The following is a 14,629-nucleotide window of genomic DNA, read 5'->3' on the forward strand; positions in this document are numbered from 1 at the left end:
AAATTTGGTTGTAGGCAAAGGTCCAAGAGGACCATCACTAAAAGGCGAGAAAATAAAAAGTCGAGAAATATCAAAGATGCGGTGTTTTGCAACTGCTCACCATGACTAGATGTGAGTCCACTTCCATCTTAAGGTTATGGAGAGTGTAGTCTATAATACGCTCTCTTGATCTGTTCTTTTATACTTTTATTGATTGAAATTACTAACAAGTTTTATTCATAGTGTATTGCTTTATCTTGCTATATCTTAGGCAAGAATGCAATATACCGAGAGATGAAGTTGATGTATGTCCAGAACTATATGTTATGTTTGAGTAACATGTGGTTGAGGTATTTAAGGATTTCTACCGTGCTTATGCGGAGTGTTCCGTTTATTCCACATTAAAATTTGTATATAAATTGTTTTACAAGAGAAAGAAAATTGAGTTAGTTTTTTTTTTTTTTTAAACCAAAGGTATCCGATCCTCCGTAAGTTAAGATTATTAGTTTGTGATGAAATCTATAAAAATATATTCTTGTTTTAATTCTTGCTAATCTCTCTATAAATCCAAATCATACCTCTTCAAATATTCTATTTTCTTTTACTACTTTTCTTTCTAATATTTGTAAATATAATATTTTACTTTATTTATTCTTAGTTTTTGTGGATGATACTTTTTTTTATTACAACAATATTTATGTACTTACGAGACTATCAAATTTACCACCTAATTAACCCAAGTTTTAGAAGAAAAAAATAAAAATTATTTCTATCATTTCAAATTTCCTGCAGAACTATATTGCCAAACTAACAAAAGAGAATATTAAACTTTGATATAACATATTCCTATGAGTTTAACTCAGTCGGTAGGGACATTGCATTATATATGCAATTATGGTTCTAACCTCGTACACCCCACTTTTTTTTTTAACCAAACAAACTTAATTCATATCATTAACTAATAAATGTTCAATACATAAGCGAATAATCTCAAATTTATGGAAACTAGCCTAAACATTGGCCGCCCTAGCAAGAGTATGAGCAACCAAATTTGTTTGTCTCCTAACAAACTTAACCTCAAAGTTTACGGAAGATGACATAAGAAGAATAATGTCGTTAACAATTAAACTAAATTCCGAATTGCCCCGTCTTCTCGAATGGATGACATCAACCAACAACTTTGAGTCACTTTCAAATTGGACTCGCTCAAATCCACGATGGATAGCCTCTTTCATTGCATGTAATAGTGACAATGATTTGCCTTCCAATATGGAATAAAAAGGTTGCTGCCATTGAGTCAAGCCAGCCACAAAATGCTCATTGGTATCACGAAAGCAAAGACTCATGGAAGTAACACCGGACCCACCTACAAACGCAGCATCAACATTACACTTTATCCATCCAGCTTCTGGTTTCTCCCACCGAACCGGCCTAGGATCCTCAACAGGAAAAATGTTATGACGCTGCAGTTGGTGGATAGTAAACCATTCATTCCAGACGACGAACGCCATGTTTCCAACTTGGCTCGAGGACTGAATATTGTCATTCCAAATCTTGTCGTTTCGATTATGCCAAATGCACCAAAATAACAATGCAACCCGTCCTATCATTGCACCGTCCTCGTTTCTGCACATTCGAAATACCCTGTCTGCGACAGTCCCATGCTGATAAGTTGCATTATGCAGCAACTGTGACAGGCCTAAAAATGTGAATTTTTTAGTCATCAGACTACTTAAAAAAAAAAAAAAAACTTTGATATCCGTAAATCCTATAAATTATTTTGACGCATAATCCTAGAATTTAGGACATTGATATTAGTAAAGGTGATGATATTGCATATAGATTCGTTTCCTTACTTGTCGGCTAAAAATTGACATTTCCATCTCCTATTTCTAGCATGAAGCCCTCTTGTAAACCTCCAAGACTTTGTCAATGACTTACGTCTCTCTTTTAAATTAAGAACACTATATTGTTCAAAAATAAAATAAATTAACAACATTATAAAATATTTGTTAAAATGATTTAAATCAGCCAATTATTTAATCATATTCTTTTTTCAATTATTTTAAAATATTAACTATACTAATACATAGACTTAGCCTTCTAAAACATTTTTCTCTAAAACTCTCCAAAAAACTAATTTGCAAACTAAGTCTAAGAGTATTAAGAATTGCATTCAGGCAGAGGAGCCTCTAGTGGATGTGGGCATGAATATATTCCATGTTGAATATATTTTGGATGAAACAATCTAATTATCTAAACCTATAATTTACCTGGAAAAAGCAAACCATCCCAAATAAGCTCGTCCAGCAAAGCTGTGTTTTGATGTCTAGCAGTACAAACTCCAAGCCTTCCATGGTTTCAAGGCTTAGTAATCTGCTTCTCCCCAACCTTTGAAACCTATGATTCTACTAAACTCTGAATTTATGTTTGGTACTCAGCTAAATTCTCAAGTAATATATTTAAAACTTGTCACTTTCACCATCTCATAATTACTCTACAAATCACATTCAGGAATAACACAGCATACATTCACATTTTAAATACTGATAATGTATTCAAGCACTATCATTAACTACCTCTATCTATATTACAATCCTTATTGTTTAACCTTAAAACTCTCTAAAATCCAATCAAAACAACTTGGAATTTTGGGATTTTTACCAAAGTCCAAAGTTAGTAAATAAAAAACACCATCCAGGTATGTAGATCATCAAACTAATTTCTCAAATACTTAAAGTTGTTCCTAACCGTCAAAAACCGAAATCAACTGTCTACCTATGTAAGCATCATTCCATCTGCCGCATCACAATTTAAAATCATGATGAGATTTCAAGTGGCATACAATCAAAAGCTAAAGCCAAAGACTAGATTAAAACAATATATTTTTGAGAAAAAATAAACATGAGGGGATCTATTCCCACTAACAAACATATCCTATCATTATTTAAACATAGGATATAAGTTTGAGTAAATTAGAAGCCCTTATAATAGAATTCCTAATTAAGCAACATCATTTCCATTCTCAGCTATTTCCTACAAAAGAAGAACTTAACTATAAAAAGCTTTAATGGAAAGAGGGCCAGGGGAAAAGACCAATCTTGTGATAGGCATCGCTTAATGAAATTATAAATCATGTGATCAAAATCAAAATTCTCCTTCTGCATCACAAGTTACCGGCCAAAAGGAGAAAAGGAGACCATATGCTTGTCATCAAGAACTGTCTCGATCGCATCAAGTAACAGTGCTGGGGTGGCGAGAATTTTGAGCTTACAAGAAAAGGCTCAGAAGCTTCTGAAGATTGTTGGTGACAACATGTGAGGCCCAATGGCAACTGTCCGGATTGCATATAGGAACAAGTTTTATATGAGTCATATGATCTGTACTTAGGGCACATGAGAATAGGATTAACAACCTTGAGCTTGGCAATCCGTTCACTAACTTCCCTCAAGTCACCTTTGGTAAAAATCAATGCAACGTTACCCACAAGGAGTGGAACAAGATTAAGGAAAGCGTTGTTGTTTCCGGTTTTCTCCGCTTCTTGAATGATAGAGCGTTTCATCAACGAGTTCTTCCCCATCACTACCACTGAATCTTCATGCAGTGCCCTTCTTATACCCTGAAGTTGGTTTGATCCAACATTGTCTGATGAAACCACCAACACTTGTGTGTACTCTCGAAGAAGCTTCCCCATCTTTGCATCGTAAGCTGCCTTCGCCACCTTCCCAGCCATTGTTCCTGATCCAAATCTCTGAACCAATTGAACCAGATAGTTATTACAAATTAAAACAATATCTGAATTGAAAATTTATCATCAAAACAAAGCAGCAAAAAGCATTTTAAAGCAAAACAAGCAAACAAAGAAAAAAACATACTACTTCATACAATTAACTTGCATATGAATACTATATCACAGTTATTAAATCTACTCGTACATAACTCCTAGTTCACCAATTAACTATTTCACAATAACTAGTACACCATTTACATTAATACTGCGTGTAAAACTAAAACCAAACAACAGCAGTAACAAACCTTATTTTTTTTAAACAGATCAAGCTTAAGAAAACCCACATTCAATTTTGAAACTATAATATCTAAGTACTAAAGAAGGAACTAACTATATACCGGTTACGGAGTGTGTAAGGAGTAAAGGTGTAGTCTTATTTATCACAATAAGGTTTAACCCCCTTATATAGGTAAAGTACAAGGCACAACCAACAAACGCATAGGCGCAGCTCACGCGCCTATCGCGAGCCTAAAACCTGCCAAGCCCCATAAATAGGCACGCGCCTAAAACTAGTGGACAAGCACAGGACATCTATCAAGGTGTTGGATAGCTCAACTGGTTTCACCTAAGGGTTCAAATATTAGGGTTCAAACTCCGGTATAGGAGTAGTAATATACTAACATTTGCATATCCAAAAAAAAGCTACATACCAGTTATCTAAAAATTAAAATAGACGCGAACTAATCAAGTAGAAAACTAAGAATGACATAGATATGTAACTCAACTAAAAAAAAAATAGCATCAAAGAACTAGTTAGTAATACTAATAATAAACTAAATAAGTAAAAGCTAATTTAATAAACTAAGATATATATATATATATATATATATATATATATATATATATATATATATATATATATATATATATATTTTATAAATAATAAACTAAGATATATTAGGTGCACATTTTGAATAAAAACCCACTTTGGTATTTTATCAAACACCTAGTGTGCACAACTGAAATGTAGATATAACAACGCCGAAATTCTTTTACATATTCCCCTTAACCCCTTCTTACATTGAAAAATTAAATTTGAAATACACAAAAGTCAATCTGCATAACATCAAACATTCAATCACTGGAGTTCATAATCAAAAGATACTCTTAACAAACAAAAACAGAAACAGAAACATATTTCTTACACGCTAAAGCAATGCTGTGAGAGATGATGTTTGTTGAGGCTTGAAGAAATTAATAGAGAACGAAAAAATATGAATCTGACAAAATGTTTTAATATTTTAAATGTCACATTTTTTTTGTTTACAATAAACCGGAAATCAAACCCAGGACCTATAGCATATTACCTAAACTCCTAAATTAATATTAAAACAAGTTAGATCTGTTTTAATTTAATATTAAAATTAAAATGTCACAAGTGTTTTTTTTTTAAAACAATTTATTAAAAGGCTAATATTTTGTCCATGTGAGCTTAGGACATTGTAATTCATGATGAATTGTGCTCCTAGAGCGCTCGTTAAGCATACTAAAAAAGAAAATTACAAAATTAATATTAAAAAAATAATTTTTTTTACATTTTTTAGGTATTGACCGCACAACTAGTGTCTGGAACTATGTTTATCATTTTCATTTATCTTAAAGGTAGATTTTTAGTCACTAGTTTAACACTCCATACAAAAATATCAATTTTATGACCCATAATAATTATTTTTTTGGAAAATGCTAACTAGTGCTCATGCGCACTAGTTAAGAAAACCATTTATAGTTAGAAATTTTTTTTTAAGTCAATTATAATAATAAAGTTATATTGAAACTTGTGTAATTAATATTTTTAAAATATGAAAAATAATATTTTTAATATAAAAGTTATATTTTTGACTTGACCCATAAATTTTAGTTCAACTGATAAAAATGCCGAAATTATTATGCCAGGCGTCGTGACCCGGATTCGAACCCAGATCTCAAAATTATATCTGAGTTTAATTTAAGTGGATTACCAGTTTTTCTAATACAAAAAAGTTATATTTTTGACTTTATTAGACTTTTGATCTTCCTATTATATCATTCTTGCAAAATTGGTCCCTCATTTAAAAAAAAAAAACGTGATTAATTATATTTTCTGCCCAATTTTCACATATCATTATTTATTTATTTATTTATTTATCTATTTTTGTTCTTTTTTTAAATGATTAATTATTTTGAGACAAGAAGTGGAAATCCTGGTCCTCAAGCAAAACTCGATATAGGACTTTCATTCGTTCAATCCAAGCAAGCATCCATTAACAAACCCTCCCTCAATTTCCCCCACATATTCATTCTGCTTTTTTTCCTTTTTCACCCACCAATTTCTCTACACAGTGCTCTGTTGTGTTATCTTCTGCAGCATCTCCTCTTGCCATGGGTTGCGGCTCCTCTTTTCCAGGTAATCAATTGTTTGCCATAATCTTTTTTTTATCTGCAGCTGAAAAGGGGTTGGAAAAAATTGGATTTTTTGTTTTGGGGTTTTGATTTGTGATTTTGGGTTTGTAATTTAATTTGGGTTTCGGTTATTAGAAGCAAGCAATTATTGAGTTTAGGGTTTGATGGGGTTTTAGGTTAATTTGATTTTGTGTTTTCAGATAGGGATTCAAGGCAGCTAGGTCGACCCCTTCCAGAGAATGCTGGAGGACAGGACGCTAAGAATCTTCGTGTCAAGGTATTTTATGCTAAATTCTTAAATTTTGATTTTTGTTTTTTTGTTAGACCTGTCTTCATCATGGTTTTATCCTTTTACATGTTTATTGTAGATTTGAGGATGTTAATATTGTTTGTTATAGGAGGTGTCTGTCTTTTGTTGCAAATAGTTCATTTTGGATTTTTGTTTCAACCTGTTTCAAATATTTGTTAATGATTGTGATTGTGATTCTTTGGTGTATGGTATTGGAGTCGTGTTTTATTTGAATAGCTTTGTGCAAATCTGGTTTCAAACCTTTTCTCTATACATCGGACTTTGTATTTATGTAGTAAATACTAAATAGTAACTAGTTCCGTTTTTGCTTGGATCGAGTACCTGTTTTCTTAAAGAAAATGACAAAGGAAGTAATACAATTTTATTATAATAAGCGCGAGAGTTTAAAGCACCGTATAATTCTGTTTATTTGGGATGAAGTGAATAATCTAGTACATTTACTTTATTTCCAGTAAACTGTTCTATATAAGTATTTGGCACGAGTATGAAAGAGAATTACATTTATATGCTATGCCAAAGAATTAACAACGAACCATCTTAATTCTTTTGTCAAACCGGCATTGCAACCACATCCACAGACGAAGTACATCAAAAACCACGTGTACATCTCACCGATGACAATTTTCACCCATAATTAGTCTTTAGTAAAACTTGGTCTTGAAAATGTGCACCACATGGAGGCATATGTTATATAGAATATGGTTTTGCTTTGAAGCCGGATGTTGCCAATGTTATCTGCTGAAAATGAATTCCCAATAATAGCCATAAAAAATGAAGTGATTTTGTTGAAGTTATTAATAAAACATCCTTTTATATCTCAGATATTTTATTGTTTAATCTTTGTATGACTGAATAACTAACCCTTAAATGTCACTGAACACAGCTTGTCCTCTTAGGTGATTCTGGTGTTGGTAAGAGCTGTATTGTTCTGCGATTTGTTCGTGGTCAGTTTGATCCAACATCCAAGGTAAGAATATGTTGCTTTGATCATTTCTTTTTTTAGTGTAAATTTTCCTAATATGGATGGAATGCACTATGAAATAAATTTGACACCTACTATACCAGATATGGTAACTATTCCAAAGTAGAGTTCTTATAATTTTTAGACTTTGTAATGTAAGGTAACTGTTGGAGCTTCTTTCTTGTCACAAACAATCGCTCTTCAAGACTCTACAACTGTCAAGTTTGAAATATGGGATACCGCTGGTCAAGAGAGGTAACTTTCATTTATCTTTCCAGTTTGCACACGATTCACTCTACAAACAATTACAATTTACGAGAGCTTATTTTTTTGTTTCTCATAATATTCCCCCTTTTCTTATTTCAATAAGATGTACATTCTGAAGTAAAATTTGATTGCCGATCATCTGTTTCAGGTATGCTGCATTGGCACCACTGTATTATCGTGGTGCAGCGGTTGCAGTTATTGTCTACGATATAACGAGCCCAGAATCTTTCAGCAAAGCACAGTACTGGGTTAAGGTATATTTACCGTTATCAAATAGTTCTATATTTCATTTCTTGTATGGTATAGTTACTTGAATGATATGAATAAAAACAACAACAAACACAAATACAACAATCATATTTTAATCAAAGTCATTTGTAATCATTATAGTTCAGTAATTTTGAGTAAGTTACCATATGGTTGTGATCCTTGTGGCTTAATAGCAACACCCTTACCTCTTGATGGGTATAAGGAAGTTCAAGACCTGGGTGTTCAGAGGAAAAATAGGCATAATATGTAGAGAAAAGATTGTAGAGTCATGTCTAGAAGACCAAGAGCGTCTCCAGTAAGAAGAGTTGATCAGAGAATAGCTCAAAAAATGGATAGGAACACTGAGAAAAAATGTCCTCTTGCCCTCTCCAATGACCTCGTGTTTGATAGAACACATCATAGTGAAGAACGGCTTTGGTAGTTGTTTGTAGAAAGACAAAAGAAGTTCATAATACATGCTAGCTGGAAACAAATATGTACTTATAATTACTAGTTATTAGATTTGTTGAATTTGGTCACAAAATCAGTTTTTGTCTGTTTTGCGCACTTCTGTATTAAAAAAATCAATTATCTGCCCCGATAGAGATCAAAATAAACTGGTTTCCTTCATTACTCCTTATGCACATGAGATTGCAACATTGCATTTATTGACTTATGTTAGAGTTGGAAGAAATCTGATCGTTCTCATTGTAGGAAGAAATATGTGTGATAAACTCATAATCGGCATATATATTTTGATGTACTGTCATTGCTCACACAAACACACTCACACAGATGCATATATTTTTACATTCTGTCAGTTTCGTTTTAGCAGCTGAAATATTGTAATTTTTTAGGAACTACAAAAACATGGAAGCCCTGATATAGTGATGGCATTGGTCGGTAATAAAGCTGATCTTAATGAGAAGCGGGAAGTGGCTGTTCAGGTAGTGCAACACCCCTAAATAATATAAGTGTCTAGTAAACAAAACAACGACTTGTTTTCCTTAAATAGTATGTTTTTTGTTCTCGTGAAGGATGGCACGGAATATGCAGAGAAGAACGGAATGTTTTTTATAGAGACATCTGCAAAGACAGCAGATAATATAAACGAACTGTTTGAGGTACCTTTGATGTTTGCATCCTTTCAGTTATTCCATTTTAAATTAATCATGAGAGTTTGTATTTGGTAAGAACGATAATGAATGAACAATAGAAAATAATTGGTTATTCTGATTTTTATGGAAATTAGGAATTTACATTGATCACATCTTACTCTTCTAAATCTACAACTGTTTTGAACCATGTTAAACTAAATATCTATGAATCGCATTTTAATCTTTTATATGTGAATTTGGTTGATTATAAGGTGCCAAAATGATATGGTCCAGTTTTGATGCTGATCATGTGGTTTGAAGCTTGGTCTGTTTAACAGTAACATCTTAACACAAAGCTACAAGAAGCTTACATCAAAACATACTCAAATTTTAGGAACTGTTGGAATATTGTTTGATATTGACTTTGCAGATCTTTGAGACTTTCGAGAGGCTATGCTAGTAGTAGTAAATTTTCAGTTTTAACTCTGGTCTTTGGTCTCTTAGGACTTTGTTGACTATGCTACTAGCAAGCTTCCCCATGATGTTCTTGCTGCCTGATGAAGATAGTTGTAAGCAAATTCATATACCTATTGGAGGAGCTAAACATGATCTTTGAGATAGGTATCCCATCCTACAAAAATTTAAAAATTGAATCTTTTCCAAACAAAAATAACATCTTGGTCTTGGAATGTGTAAGGAGTTTAACGAATAAAAAAATATTCTAGGCCATAGAAAAGTGAGTTAGAATGCCCTGGATCACATTTGAAGGCTATGTAAGATTGCTACAGAGAGAATTTAAACTAACATGCTTAGAAGCGCCAATATCGAGCCCCTAAAAAATTGCTACCTTTGTTTCATGCTTCTTATGCATTGAGGATACAAAAGAAAACATGATTTTGCTACAAAAATTACACCGCTTTATTATTATTATTATTATTATTATTATTATTATTATTATTATTATTATTATTCATAAATTAACCACAGATTAGTAACTAAGTTCTTTAAATCCTTGCCATCAAGTTCTCAAATCAAATTGTATATTTTTGCAACAGTTAATAGCCTTCTTTAAAAATATATTGCCGAAACTAGGGGTGAAAAAATCCACTCATCTATTGTTCTTGAGATCTGATATTCTCTAGAGCTTTGCTATGAGTGGTTGAACTAGTGTGCACAACGGACAATGACAAATGGACTAGTTTGGGTACTTGCATGGTTACTCAAACGCTCAAGCAAGGGCTTGATTTGATCTAGCAACAGTATAGAACAATGTGTGTTCCTGAGGGCTAATGAGTGAGACTCCATGCAATACCAACAATCAGATCTGGCCACAGGGTGGGCCGCAGACAACCAGAACCAACATGTTTGGCCTAGCTTGAACAATGCCATTTGTTGATTTGAAACTTGATGGAAAGATATAAGGAAGTTGATCATTGATGCAATTCAAGAAATGCTGATTTTTTTCAAGAAATGCCTAGGCTAATATACAGGCAAAGTGACCAATGGTTCAATCTTGGGTTCAAGTGGTTTTACCAAGAGACTTAGTGGCATGAGTCATTTGCCTTTTCTTTTGTGTACCATTGTCAATGCCTTGATGTGCTATAATAATTCCATATTTAATTGCTTGCTATTCACGTCAGCGTGTTTAATTTGTCAACAAGTTTACTCAATATTGCAAAATTCAAAATTCATGTTGGGTTGAATTTGGCCTGTGCTGTTTAAGTTCTTATATTTTGTGTTTATCATGTTAACCTCATTGAGTTAAAGATCTAAATACTAGTCATGATTGCATATTTGTGAGGAATTTTGGAATGATAAAGTTTTACATGGCAAACAAAAACCTGCTTATTTTTTTGTAGTATTTAGTTCAAGCTTTTAAAGTATATCTTTGTTGTTATGTATCTGATGATCTCTTTCTTTCAGCTTTATAAGAAATTCATCTTGATTTTTATTTTATATATATCATTATGAATTTGCTGTATTACTCTAAGATTTCATATTCTCATTAGGCTTAAAGATTGACATGTTTATATTCTTCCACAGGAAATTGCGAAAAGACTGCCTCGCCCACCAGTCACTTGATGTGCAGAGAGTGCAGCTCAGCTCACTAAAGGATTTGCATTTGCTTTGAATCCTTTAAAATTGTAGTGTATGCAGTTATGATTGTTATGTATATGTTGATTATATGATATGTCTAGTCTTGCATCAACTTGTAATAATATTATTATTATTGACTCCATGTCACGGTCCACGGATGACATGATGAATATCCCTTAGGCTATGCTTTTGAGAATTGAGACCCACAAGCATATTAAGTCTTGTTTATTATGATTTCACATCCAATTTAGGATGCCATTTCAGACACACGATGCGTTTGGTGGTTGTTGATCATGCTTTGTGAGAATTTAGTTGAAGTGCATAAATCGACACATTATTATTATTACTCTCTCTCTCTCTTATAACGTTTGTACCAACTTCATTCTTTTAATTTTTGAAGTATTAAATTGGTCTTTTAGTTTTTTTTGAAGTACTAATGGTTGCAAGTATTGTATTACTATAATGCCTTTTGAAAAAGTATCCATCAAACTCACTGAATTGTGTTTCGGTGAGTTTCGCATACAAGCCAAGGGTAGCGGATGTAATTGTTCCTGTACGCACCTTGTAGCGAACACTCTTCTGACAACACTGCTAGGATTGTTGGATTCATCCAAATGGCCCTTATTGCTTTACACCAACTAGCTATTATAAACAGTTATAATCGTCTTTCCTTACATAAAGGCATGACTTTGGTGTGCATTATAAATATGTTTGATTGTACCTGAACTCATTGAACTTCTATTCCTTAGCGTGAACATGATATTTCTTGGAAGTACTAAATTCTTCGCCATCTCGCGCACAAGTACCTTCTCCTGTTTTGGCCTCTCGGCATATTTGTGACCTTCAAATCTTTTTGCCATTTTATGATTGTGTGTCCCGTCCATGAAATTGAGACTCCACTTATCATAGCTTAATAGATAACTCCTAAGCTTAAACGGACAATTACATTTTAAAGTTGTGTGGCTTCCTGTTTCTTGTTGATGTACGCCCTATATTCACCTCTAACAACCCATCATAACATAAACTTTTCTACTATTGCCCTAATTGCCGGACTTTGCAACCACAACTATAAATCTTAACTTCTTCGCTTCAGCACAAATTCATGCTTGCATCTCTTTTCATTAGTAAATTTCTACTGATCGTGAATTGTAGGCAAAAATCAATTGCGGGTTTCACAACCATCATCTTTTTGCTCAGTTGTCCATTGCCCTTATGTTCTTTGACCAGCTTCTTCTCAACCTTAGGCAGCTTCTCATCAACCTTAGGTTGCTTGTTTAACTTAACACTAACCTTAAGCTCTTTGATTGGTTTACGATCAACCTGCCATAACCGAAACAATTCAAAAAAAAAAATGCTATCAGCTTCAGCTCTAGTATCAAAGTGCTCCGCTACTTAAGTAGCGAACTACCATTCGCTACTTAACTAGCAAACTATCATTCACTGATTAACTAGCAAACCTAACCAGTACAGTAGATTTTGTAAAATTCGTATGCTTTATGATAATATTTGTTACTTGTGCATAGACTAAAAAAGAAGGAAAAAACACTTTTAGAAAGGACACTTCTTCATTGATTGACTCATAGCATCACTTCTTCGCTTTCTGTTCTGTGCTTCTCTCAATCATGGCTGCCAATGCCCCCATCACCATGAAAGTAGCCTTAACTTAACGGTGATTCCATTTCACCGTTTTCCTAACTCAATTTTCTTCCTCATATCCAAATTCAATTCATCACCGTGTTTTTACTTTTTCAAATTCATTGATTAATTAATTTTCAAATTTTTTGTGTTTTGCAGGTGGGAAGCGTTGGGATCAATCCACAATTCATCACTTTCACTCATGTTACGATGGAATCTGAAAAGTTTATATGGGTTACAGAAACTACTCCTTCCTGATATAGTGATGGCATTGGTCAGCAGTTTTAATTTGTCAAGTACTACTCCATATTTAAGTTCTTATATTTTGTGTTTATCATGTTAACCTCATTGAGTTAAAGATCTAAATACTAGTAGTCATGATTGCATATTTGTGAGGAATTTCGGACTGATAAAGTTTTACATGCAAACTAAAACCTGCCCCTTTTTTTTTTTTTGTAGTATTTATTTTAAGCTTTTAAAGTATATATCTTTGTTGTTATGTATGCTATGATCTCTTTCTTTGAGCTTTATAAGAAATTCATCTTTTCTTTGTTCTGTCTTAACAAATCATATTCATCTTTTATTTTAACCAAATGAAATCATATTGATGTCAAAAAATCATTTCTCTTAAACTAATGTACTTGGAAGAGGTATATACTCGCAGTCGCACTATCTTGCTTTGTTTTCTGTCTTAACAAATTGCCTCATATCCTGAGTTTGAGTTCAAATTTCTCACTACTGATTATGTATTTCCCCACCTAGAAAAATTGACCACATGGTTGCAACCAATGAAGTTACTTTAGAGGGATTTGAAGTTGATGAAGAAGGACATACCAACAATTCTCTTAAGAGACGACCAATGGATCATGTTTTTGGGTTTGAGTATATTTTATTATGTGGTTTTGCAGATTTTCTGGATGTCTTGAAGAAGGGTATTGTCATATGCTATGGATGTTATTGCCATGTTTGATATGGTTGCAGCTTTGGCATGGAGAATTTAAAACGAATTGATTTGCCACTTGCCAGGACTAATGTTTTTGCTAGTTACAGGGGCTAGTTGTGAGCAACTTCTAACATTTTTTAGTTGATTTTGATCATTTTTTAGTTCCAGCTTTGTATTTTAATAAAACAGTGAACTTATTTCATGATTCAATTAATTTTCATAACTTGTAAGCTATTTGAAAAATAGAGATGAAATAGATTGTTTGAAAAAATAATAGCAGAGAAAACATAAAAAAAAAACAAAATAATAGTAAGGAATACATTGGAAAAAAAATATTACAAACCGATTAGTTTGGTTTGATTTCAATTTGAAAAACAGCAAAAACTGGATCGATTGATAGTTCATTTGTTCGGACACCTTTTTGACTAAAAATCGATCCAATTACACCATAGGGTTAATAACATATCAAATAATTTCAAATTTATGATTTTTTTTTGTATGGATAATCACAAATTTGAAATTATTGAGCGGTGTAATATTATTATTCAAATATTACATTCTGAAAATAAGAGACTTAGAAACCTAAAAAATAAATAAATAAATAAATAAAATGTACTAGTCACCTTTTTGTTTGGAATAAAATGTAAATTTATTCGTTTAGAATAAAATGTACTATTACCTATAGCTCACTTATCCCTTGCATTTCCTTTACGCAACCGAAGTTCAAGTTGGGTGGCTAAGTGCCAAATGTCAAATGCAAAAGTCATCAATTGTGAAGAATTTAAGGGCCACGGTAAAATTTAGGAGTTTAGGTTTCAAAATAAAATTGAAACCAGTTAAGTGGTTGAATTTAAGTGATTAATAAATTTTAGAGTAAATCATTTGAAAAATTCGAGTTCAATTTCTTTAAAGAATAAATTTT

At 32.7% G+C, this 14,629-nt stretch overlaps 3 protein-coding genes across 7 annotated transcripts; 1 reads left to right on the forward strand and 2 right to left on the reverse strand.

Annotated features, from left to right (window-relative positions):
* Positions 1 to 751: 751 nt before the first annotated feature.
* On the reverse strand, positions 752 to 1,490 carry LOC123887934. The gene is made up of 2 exons (XM_045936908.1): positions 1,124 to 1,490; positions 752 to 786 (listed from the first exon to the last, which is right to left on the reverse strand). Exons 1-2 carry the CDS (start codon positions 1,488 to 1,490, stop codon positions 752 to 754), a joined length of 402 nt encoding a protein of 133 aa, XP_045792864.1.
* Positions 1,491 to 2,847: 1,357 nt separating this feature from the next.
* LOC123919751 (60S acidic ribosomal protein P0-like) lies at positions 2,848 to 5,062 on the reverse strand. Of its 4 annotated transcripts, none has more exons than XM_045971746.1 (2): positions 4,915 to 5,062; positions 2,848 to 3,730 (listed from the first exon to the last, which is right to left on the reverse strand). In XM_045971746.1, exon 2 carries the CDS (start codon positions 3,710 to 3,712, stop codon positions 3,146 to 3,148), a length of 567 nt encoding a protein of 188 aa, XP_045827702.1. In that variant the 5' UTR covers positions 3,713 to 3,730; positions 4,915 to 5,062; the 3' UTR covers positions 2,848 to 3,145. The 4 variants fall into 4 exon arrangements, with proteins under 4 accessions (XP_045827702.1, XP_045827717.1, XP_045827711.1 ...); XM_045971761.1 differs by lacking the exon at positions 4,915 to 5,062 and adding an exon at positions 4,696 to 4,894; XM_045971755.1 differs by lacking the exon at positions 4,915 to 5,062 and adding an exon at positions 4,108 to 4,476.
* An 845-nt stretch (positions 5,063 to 5,907) lies between these two features.
* On the forward strand, positions 5,908 to 11,475 carry LOC123919776 (ras-related protein RABF1). Of its 2 annotated transcripts, XM_045971778.1 has the most exons (9): positions 5,913 to 6,152; positions 6,349 to 6,425; positions 7,342 to 7,425; positions 7,580 to 7,674; positions 7,835 to 7,940; positions 8,793 to 8,882; positions 8,973 to 9,059; positions 9,537 to 9,653; positions 11,076 to 11,475. In XM_045971778.1, the coding sequence occupies exons 1-8, from the start codon at positions 6,128 to 6,130 to the stop codon at positions 9,588 to 9,590; spliced, it is 618 nt and encodes a 205-aa protein (XP_045827734.1). In that variant the 5' UTR covers positions 5,913 to 6,127; the 3' UTR covers positions 9,591 to 9,653; positions 11,076 to 11,475. The 2 variants fall into 2 exon arrangements, with proteins under 2 accessions (XP_045827741.1, XP_045827734.1); XM_045971785.1 differs by lacking the exon at positions 9,537 to 9,653 and having other exon boundaries at positions 5,908 to 6,152.
* Positions 11,476 to 14,629: the final 3,154 nt, after the last annotated feature.

This window comes from Trifolium pratense, linkage group LG1, assembly GCF_020283565.1.
Source record: "Trifolium pratense cultivar HEN17-A07 linkage group LG1, ARS_RC_1.1, whole genome shotgun sequence".
NCBI lineage: Eukaryota > Viridiplantae > Streptophyta > Magnoliopsida > Fabales > Fabaceae > Trifolium > Trifolium pratense.